Source organism: Eptatretus burgeri, chromosome 15 (genome assembly GCF_056783735.1).
Source record: "Eptatretus burgeri isolate ZD-2024b chromosome 15, Ebu_testis_v1, whole genome shotgun sequence".
Taxonomy (NCBI): domain Eukaryota; kingdom Metazoa; phylum Chordata; class Myxini; order Myxiniformes; family Myxinidae; genus Eptatretus; species Eptatretus burgeri.
In genome coordinates this window covers 40,363,933-40,373,863 of record NC_140975.1, presented here as the reverse complement: position 1 = coordinate 40,373,863, position 9,931 = coordinate 40,363,933, and the positions used below count along the sequence as shown (strand labels likewise).

Sequence of the window (9,931 nt, the reverse complement as noted above, 5' to 3'; positions counted from 1 at the left end):
ACTCGAAGCGAAAAACCAATTAAAAGAAAGCCAGGAGGAGACAGAGGAGGGATTGAAGGTCGAAACGGTGGAGTGTGAGAAAAGACTTCAAGACATGACGAAGAGAGTTGATAAGCTGGGACTGGAGGTAAAAACGGAGACAGAGGAACTGGGAAGACGGGTAGAAAACCACAAGCGCAAGCCGGAAGAACAGTTCGAAGCCAAAGCAAGGTCGGAGGGTGCGGAGATGAGAAAAGAATTGGAAAAGAAAGTTTCTGAGTTACAGAAACACCAAAACAAAGAGAGGGAACTACAAAACGAACTGATAGTGTTAAAAGAGGAAAGGAAGAGAACGGAAAATGAAACTTTAAGAAACCACACTGTACAGATCGAACAGCTGGAAGCGAAGGCCAGACTAAAGAATGAGGAACAAGAAAGAGTAATGAAGGAAGAACGAATGAGACAGGAGAAAGAAATCAGTCAGTTGAAAGAAATGACGAGATTGCAGAAGGAGGAACAAGAAAGACAGTGGAATAGAAAACTGAAAGAGTATGAATTTGAAACTGAACGACAAAAGGAAAAAAATAGGTTCGAATACGAGGAGAAAGTAAAGGAGCAAGGAATGAAGCAGGAAGGAGAAATCAGGAGATTGAAGGACACAACGAGATTGGAGAGGGAAGAACGAGAAGGAGTCGGAGGGAGAAGGAGTCGGAACGGAGGAGAAGAGTGTGGAAGTCTGGAGCCCAAAGCCTGCAGTAGCTGGAGAAGCTGAAGAGAGTCGAACGAGGGGAGCCCAAAGAAGAGTCCAGGGTGGAGAGTCCAGAGGCGGAGAGGCGGCAGCGGCGAAGGCAGACGAGGGGGTGCTCGCGTCGGTGCCAGGAGCTGCACGCCCGAGGGAGGCCGGCAGCGCGACCTGGCCGAGGTGGAGACGCACACCAGGGATAATAAAGATCCTCTATACCCCGAGCATCAGCAACCCCCTCCTGTTTCCCCCCGCGCTGAGATAGTGCGACCAAGGGGGCCCCTTTTCCCACCCCCTGCCTGACACTGTCCGCGAGGCCCGCGGAGAGAGGCGCCATCGCCGCTCCGCGTCTCATCACCAGACGGGTAGGCGCGACCCGGTCTCGGCCTCAGGCCCGCCTCATTCTTGAGGATATTCTTTTCCTTGGTTTTGGGTATGTGTTGTCGGCGCCGTCTGTGAAGTAGAATTGTATAAGTGTTGCCGTGTGCTCGGTAGTCGGTATTAGCTCTGCACTGTGTTTTCACTTTTATATTTGCGTTTTGTGTAAATGGAATTGTGTTTTCTTTTTTTTGTGTGCATTTGGTGGAATTGTATTTGTGTGCTTCCCGTGTGCCGCGAATAAATGTGCTTTATTGTTGAACTGTTCTCCCGCTTCGCTTCGTCTTTTCCTCTATTGAATCCCCATCTTGCTTCACGTAAAGGGTTGGTAGTGGGCTGAATACGCCCGATAATTAATCAAACCGTCGAGGTCGACGATAACACCGCTCGGTTATCCCGATAGTACGGAACGGGTCGCTTAAGTGGCCCGTGTCCGAAGTCGACCTGCGGCGAGGTGCGATCGCCCGGTCTACCCTCCGCGTGGGTACTTAGGTAGGTCGAATTTGGCGAGCAACCCTATCCCACGCGGGGGCTGATTGGCTCGATCGCAGTGAGACCGAAAGGTCCACCCGTGACTGGTTCCCGGCGTTAGTCCGAGAGGGTCACGACTGGATTGTCCGTCCGGTGGGCGACGTGCCGCGATTCGAGTTACGTGGCCGTCAGCACGCCGGCGGGCGCGAATACCGCAACACTGGTGTCAGGAGTGGGATGTGAGGGAGATGTCGGTTGGCATGCGGGAGCACGCAGCCGCGTCTCCCGGTGTGAATGTGATGGAGTGGACCGTGTGCGTCGTAACACGCAGGTATGCGTGTGTGGAATGGAGGCGACGACGGAGACATGTAAGGAACGAAAGCCGGGTAGCGGCTGTAGCTGTTTCGAGGACCGTGCCGGGTTCACCCAGCAGTGAGCACGAGGTTCGTGCTGTGCAACGCACGAGACCGCCACGTGCTCGCTTGCGAGAGTGAAGTCCCGGTCCGGAAACGCACGCGGTGGATTTGCCGATCCCGCGGACGGACAAAGTTTAGGCAGGTAAACGGATTTGGACCGGACGGGTTCTCCACGCGATCGTGTGTGTTAAGCTCCAACGGGCAAAGCACATGTGTTCGCGTGGGGAACCCCTCGAGACGTGGGGCTTGTGGTTTTTTTATGCGCACGGTGACGTCATGGCTGCACGTGTGGTTGGAATCCGGCAGGAGTGGTATCTCTGCCGGATGGTACCGTCCAAGGAGGGACGAGGAACACGTGCAGCTGCATGACGTCACGGGCAGGTGCAAAGTGCGCGAGCTCTGAGTTGCCGCGCAGGTGCTGCGCATGTAAAGAGAAAAAAAAACAAAAAAACAGCAAGCCTCACTTTCGGGTGCAAAGGATTCCTGGGCAAGGGGTGGAAGACCCCCTTACCCCTGGGCACAGGATGGAAACTAGTTAGGGGGAAGGGTTAGCTTAGTTAGACCGACTTCATGGGGCAGGGGTAAGTCCTCATGGAGTCCGTGGAATGGATTAGTTAGAGGGATTGTAGCCAGATTTAGGTTGGGAAATAAAATGAATTTTTGAGTTAGGAGACAGTGACAGACTTGTGAATGTGTAGAGGGGACGTAGTTTAGCTACGTAGTGTTAAAAGGAACGTGCTATAGTTTAAGGGACGACGTGGGAGCACGAGTTAGTTAGGGGATGCAGATAGAAGGATGGCAGAGTTCAGCGGTGTGTGTGTTGAAGAGTTGGTGAGTTGTGCGGTGAGTACATGTTGAGTGAGTGAGGCCAGCGGGTCTGTGTGAGTGGAGCGAATGGGGAATGCATGGTGCGATGAGTGATTGGGGGGAGGAGTGACTCCCGCCCAAGGGACCCCCGGGGTCAGTGTAGAGTGAGTTAGCTGGGTTAGTCAAATTGAAAAATGGAGGTCGTTTTGCTGTTGGTGGGAAAGTAGGCTCGAGACCCATTTGGAGGGGTGCAGGAGCCCTGTTGACGGGCTTGGGAGCGTGGCTGCGAAAGGTGAGTATCGCTGAGTGGGTACCCCGGGCACCAGGCTAGTCGGCCGCGGTAGGCCATGGGCCCATGGGGGGCCGGGATAGAGTAGTGGGCACGGGTGCGCCTGCTTGGTGCGGGGGCCCGGGCGCCATTAGCCGCGTGGGCAGTGTTGTGGGCACGGGTGACCCTCGGAAAGGGGCCCGGGAGGCCGGCCTGCCACGTGTGCGTTTCAGGGGAGGTGCCATGGGGGCACTCCCCGGTGTTAGGGAGCTGGTAGGCTCGGAGGCAGTGTAGTGCCCGGGGTGCCATAGCGGGAGAATCGGCAGAGGGTCGTGCCTGCCAAAGGGAGCCACGTGTCCCAGCCAGGAGACCGTGTGAGGGCACGGAGCGAAAATTGGGGGCGAGGCCCGAAATTGTAAGGACACCAACACAGGCGACGGGAATCTGGGTTGTTAGAACCAATAGTTTAAGCGAGAGGCGCTTGTTGAAAGCCCCGGGGTAGTTTAACAGTTAAATGGTTAGGGTAGATTAGGAGATGTACCCCTCCGCACCATCCATCCCCTCGCTGTCGTTGTGGGCCGCTGGACCCACTTGGTGTTAAGATCGCCGAACTCTGGGGAGGCCATTCTGAGGCTTCGTTGGGCCTCGACACAGGACGTTAGCTCTCCCTTGTTCCCCTCCGGGAAGGGAACGTAGGGGTTGGGAGTAGGCTAGGTGACAGGATAGGTTAGCCGAACAAGGACGATAAAGGGGGTTAGGGGACGATTTATAGTGGGGAAGTAAAAATAAAAACAACAAAAAAATAAGTTGGGGCTAAATTGGGGTTTGACAAATTAAGGGAGTGGGTATGTACAGTGACAGGCAAAGGCGATAGGTGGGAGGGAGACAGGTAGGTAGGTCCGAGCCCGCCTTCTGAGTGGCCAGCACCACCGCACTCCCTCCACCAACCTCCACTGAACGGCAAAGGCCGGCTAACTTCATCGGCAGCTGTTGTTGTGCTGCAAGGCCTGTACCGGCCAGTTCATCTGCTGGCTGTTTTCTTCAAGGCCTGTGCCGGCCAGTTCATCTGCGGGCTGTGTTTGCCTGCAGCGGCCTTCTTCTACGGGCTGTGTTTGCCTGCTGCCTTTGCCATGCCATGCCCACTGCCCACGTTCACCAGCCCCGTTCAATTTTTGCTTTGCCCCCCCCTGTTCATTTCCATGTGCGCCAGGATCAAGGCAACAGTTTGCAAGCTGCGAGAACTGCCCTGTTGGCAGCTACAACACGGGCCTGCAGTGGCGGCCCGTGCACCGTGTTTGTGTCCATGCATCCATTCGTTGTGCTCATTGCGTGTGCCACTTGAGCTGGCACGGAGACTACGTTTGTGCGGCCCATGCACCGTTGTGGTTCACTGAGTTCAGTTCAAAAGGGAAGGCCTTGGACTGCGTGTGAGCAGCCAGCCACGTTCCCTGTCACCTGCATTGTTTTGAGCCAGAGACTGCATGTGGGCAGCCTGGCTCCCTGCTAACTGCTTTTCTTTTGCAGAGTTCAGTGATCCTGGGCCATGGTTTAGTGTAAAATTTGTAAGTTAAGGTTAAGATGTACTGTACATATGAGTGCGCCCCCGGCATGTATGTCTTAGCGCCGGCAATTTTATTTAAGTCGTCCGTGTGAGTGAGTTTGTTTAGATAGTTACGCAGCCCTCAGGTTATTTATTTTGGGGACACGAATACCATGAATGTCGCACTCAGGGATCCGTAGGTAAAATGTACTAGGGGAAAACTACACATGATGGCACACGAAAATTTGACGACTCGGGACGAGTCTGTAAAAAGGGAAGGGGGTAGTGTTGTGGTTACCAAATTCGCAAACCACCATTCAGGTCCCTTAGGTGAGGTATCTCGGTAAGTGCATGTGTAGTTAGGCCCAAACCCGTTGTCTAGTGGGAATACATGTCATTTATGCGAGCTGCGACTCTTCAGGATAGCCGTTTTTCTTTTACTATCTTTATTTTGGACCAACCGCCATGATTACCACCACAACCACAACAGCAACCACCAACCACAACACCGCTTCACCACAACCGCCACGACCTTCACGTCACACCTCGCAACCGTAGCATCGCCACCGTTCTTGCCCCGCTGTGGGTACCGGTGTTGGACTCGTGCAGGGCGCACGTTGAACAGCGTGTACAAAATCACGGATTTTGTGCTTCAAAAACGGATCAAAAACGACACACGCCCACTTTTTGCCGTCCAATCGGTGAGCGAGGGGCGATTTGGCCCCGCCTCCAGAACGATCGATATATGCAAATTTGTGGATCAAAAAGCCTTCACGCCCACTTTTTCTCGGGCCAATGGGGAGCGAGGTGAAAGGTCAAAGGGAGGGGGTCAAAGGCGAAGTTACGGGGGGATAAAAGGACGGTGTTCGTCAGTCAGCGGAAGGAGAACGAGAACGAAAAGGAGAACGAGAACGAGAACGAGTCGGAACGGAGGGGACGAGTGTGGAAGTCTGGAGCCCGAGGCCTGCAGTGGCTGGAGAAGCTGAAGAGAGTCGGACGAGGGGGTGCTCGCGTCGGTGCCAGGAGCTGCACGCCCGAGGGAGGCCGGCAGCGCGACCTGGCCGAGGTGGAGACGCACACCAGGGATAATAAAGATCCTCTATACCCCGAGCATCAGCAACCCCCTCCTGTTTCCCCCCGCGCTGAGATAGTGCGACCAAGGGGGCCCCGTTCCCACCCCCTACCAGACACCGTCCACGAGGCCCGCGGGTTGCGGGGCCATCGCCGCTCCGCGTCTCATCACCAGACGGGTAGGCCCGACCCGGTCTCGGCCTCAGGCCTGCCTCATTCTTGAGGGTATTTCTTTTCCTTGGTTTTGGGTATGTGTTGTCGGCGCCGTCTGTGAAGTAGAATTGTATAAGTGTTGCCGTGTGCTCGGTAGTCGGTATTAGCTCTGCATTGTTTTCGCTTTTATATTTGCTTTTTGTGTAAATGGAATTGTGTTTTCTTTTTTTGTGTGCATTTGGTGGAATTGTATTTGTGTGCTTCCCGTGTGCCGCGAATAAATGTGCTTTATTGTTGAACTGTTCTCCCGCTTCGCTTCGTCTTTTCCCCCATTGAACCCTCATCTTGCTTCACGTAAAGGGTTGGTAGTGGGCTGAGTACGCCCGATAATTAATCGAACCGTCGAGGTCGACGATAACACCGCTCGGTTATTCTGATAGTACGGAACGGGTCGCTTAAGTGGCCCGTGTCCGAAGTCGACCTGCGGCGAGGTGCGATCGCCCGGTCTACCCTCCGCGTGGGTACTTAGGTAGGTCGAATTTGGCGAGCAACCCTATCCCACGCGGGGGCTGATTGGCTCGATCGCGGTGAGACCGAAAGGTCCACCCGTGACTGGTTCCCGGCGTTAGTCCGAGAGGGTCACGACTGGATTGTCCGTCCGGTGGGCGACGTGCCGCGATTCGAGTTACGTGGCCGTCGCACGCCGGCGGGCGCCAAATCCGCAACAATATATATATATATATATATATATATATATATATATATATATATGTGTATATCTCTCTCACCCCTATCCCCCTCTCTCTCTCCCACCCCGATCCCCCTCTCTCTCCCACCCCGATCCCTCTCTCTCTCCCACCCCGATCCCCCTCTCTCCCACCCCGATCCCTCTCTCTCTCCCACCGCGATCCCCCTCTCTCTCCCACCCCGATCCCCCTCTCTCTCCCACCCCTATCCTCCCCCTCTCTCTCTCTCCCACCCCTATCCTCCCCCTCTCTCTCTCTCCCACCCTGATCCCTCTATCTCTCTCTCGCACTCTGATCCCTCTATCTCTCTCTCTCTCTCTCTCTCTCTCTCTCTCTCTCTCTCTCTCTCTCTCTCTCTCTCTCTCTCTCTCCCACCCCTATCCCTCTCTCTCTCTCTCCCACCCCTATCCCTCTCTCTCTCTCTCCCACCCCATATCCCTCTCTCTCTCTCTCCCACCCCATATCCCTCTCTCTCTCTCCTTCCCACCCCATTTCCCTCTCTCTCTCTCCCTCCCCCCCCATATCCCTCTCTCTCTCTCCCTCCCCCCCCATATCCCTCTCTCTCTCTCTCCCACCCCTATCCCTCTCTCTCTCTCTCTCCCACCCCTATCACTCTCTCTCTCTCTCCCACCCCTATCACTCTCACTCTCTCTCTCTCTCCCACCCCTATCACTCTCTCTCTCTCTCTCCCCCCCCTCTCCCTCTCTCTCTCTCTCCCCCCCCTCTCCCCCTCTCTCTCTCCCTCCCACCCCATATCCCTCTCTCTCTCTCCCTCCCACCCCATATCCCTCTCTCTCTCTCCCACCCCTATCCCTCTCCCTCTCGCACCCATATCCCTCTCTCTAGCCCTCTCCCACCCATATCGCTCTCTCTCTTCCTCTCCCACCCCTATCCCTCTCTCTCTCTCCCCACACCTGATCCCTCTCTCTCTCTCCCACACCTGATCCCTCTCTCTCTCTCCCACACCTGATCCCTCTCTCTCTCTGCCACACCTGATCCCTCTCTCCCACCCTGATCCCTCTCTCCCACCCTCATCCCTGTCTCCCACCCTGATCTCTCTCTCCCACCCCGATCCCTCTCTCCCACCCTGATCCCTCTCTCCCACCCTGATCCCTCTCTCCCACCCTGATCCCTGTCTCCCACCCTGATCCCTCTCTCCCACCCTGATCCCTCTCTCCCACCCTGATCCCTCTCTCCCACCCTGATCCCTCTCTCCCACCCTGATCCCTCTCTCCCACCCTGATCCCTCTCTCCCACCCTGATCCCTCTCTCCCACCCTGATCCCTCTCTCCCACCCTGATCCCTCTCTCCCACCCTGATCCCTCTCTCCCACCCTGATCCCTGTCTCCCACCCTGATCCCTCTCTCCCACCCTGATCCCTCTCTCCCACCCTGATCCCTCTCTCCCACCATGATCCCTCTCTCTCTCCCACTCTGATCCCTCTCTCTCTCCCACTCTGATCCCTCTCTCTCTCCCACTCTGATCCCTCTCTCTCTCCCACTCTGATCCCTCTCTCTCTCCCACTCTGATCCCTCTCTCTCTCCCACTCTGATCCCTCTCTCTCTCCCACTCTGATCCCTCTGTCTCTCCCACTCTGATCCCTCTGTCTCTCCCACTCTGATACCTCTGTCTCTCCCACTCTGATCCCTCTCTCTCTCCCACTCTGATCCCTCTCTCTCTCTCTCTCTCTCTCTCTCTCTCTCTCTCTCTCTCTCTCTCTCTCTCTCTGTCTCTCTCTCTGTCTCTGTCTCTGTCTCTGTCTCTGTCTTTGTCTCTGTCTCTGTCTCTGTCTCTCTCTGTGTCTCTGTCTCTGTCTGTGTCTCTGTCTCTCTCTGTCTCTCTCTGTCTCTCTCTGTATATATATATATCCCCCTCTTTCTCTCCCACCCCTATCCCCTTCTCTCTCTCTCTCCCACCCATATCCCACCCTCTCTCTCCCACCCCTATCCCCCCTCTCTGTCTCTCTCCCCCACCCCTATCTCTCTCCCACCCCTATCCCTCTCTCTCTCTCTCCCACCCCTATCCCTCTCTCTCTCTCCCACCCCTATCCCTCTCTCTCTCTCCCACCCCTATCCCTCTCTCTCTCTCCCACCCCTATCCCTCTCTCTCTCTCCCACCCCAATCCCTCTCTCTCTCCCACCCCAATCCCTCTCTCTCTCTCCCACCCCTATCCCTCTCTCTCTCTCCCACCCCTATCCCTCTCTCTCTCTCCCACCCCTATCCCTCTCTCTCTCTCCCACCCCTATCCCTCTCTCTCTCTCTCCCACCCCTATCCCTCTCTCTCTCTCCCACCCCTATCCCTCTCTCTCTCTCCCACCCCTATCCCTCTCTCTCTCTCCCACCCCTATCCCTCTCTCTCTCTCCCACCCCTATCCCTCTCTCTCTCTCTCCCACCCCTATCCCTCTCTCTCTCTCCCACCCCTATCCCTCTCTCTCTCCCACCCCTATCCCTCTCTCTCTCTCTATCCCACCCCTATCCCTCTCTCTCTCTCTCTCCCACCCCTATCCCTCTCTCTCTCTCTCTCCCACCCCTATCCCTTCCCCCCTCCTATATATATATATATATATATATATATATATATATATATATATATATATATATATTATAAAAGAGATCAGCTGTAAGAGCATGGAAGGTGTGTGTGTGTGTGTATGTGTGTATATGTATATATACATAGTTATGGTTTAGGAAAACTTACCAAGACAAAAAAAAAATTAAGACAGACAGTTCGCAATAACTCAGTTTCTCTTACGTAGAGACATTTAGTTATTTCTTCTTGATGTTCCCAAAAGAGACCCAGTTCAGCGAGTGTACTCACCGTGTTGAGAACCCGCCAGGCGGTTCAACAAAAAGGACTTTCCGCTTCGATATCTGCCAGCGATCGCCACGACGACCAGGGGACGAGAGATGGTGGCGAGCTTCGTGGCGGTCTCCTCCACCAACACAAGACCCCCGTTTGAGTCCGTAACAATGAATGGCAAAGGCTCATGGAAAGTCACCTCCATAGTCGCTCCGCGGTTCACTACCGACTGTGATGTACAAAACCGTGCGAGGAGATTTAACTCCACTGTGAGTCAGTTTCATTTCTGCTCTGGAAAAACCCCCCAAACACTTGTGACGTATGAACCATGTGAGGAACCCTAACCCTGCCCTCATTCCTTCCTCAAATCATGACGTTGCCTTGCGGGAACCTTGGGCAGAAGGCACTTTGTCTTTAAACCAACAAACAAAAGTGAAGGCTTGGAAAATCCAACATTTCAACCAGAGTGGCCTTCATTGAGGAAGAACTCAGGGAATGTGTGCTTAGATTTCAAACGTCTCTCCTGGAGAGAGACAAAAACACATTCTCCCGACTACTC

The 9,931-nt window shown here is 54.7% G+C and overlaps 1 protein-coding gene across 1 annotated transcript in view; it reads right to left on the bottom strand.

Moving 5' to 3' along the window:
• LOC147012007 (guanylate-binding protein 2-like) overlaps positions 1–9,689 on the bottom strand; it is a 62,854-nt gene extending 53,165 nt beyond the window's left edge. The window contains exon 1 of the mRNA XM_085856596.1: positions 9,391–9,689. Coding sequence (XP_085712722.1) covers positions 9,391–9,577 — 187 coding nt within the window. The 5' untranslated portion in view covers positions 9,578–9,689. The remainder of the gene's footprint in view (positions 1–9,390) is intronic.
• Positions 9,690–9,931: the final 242 nt, after the last annotated feature.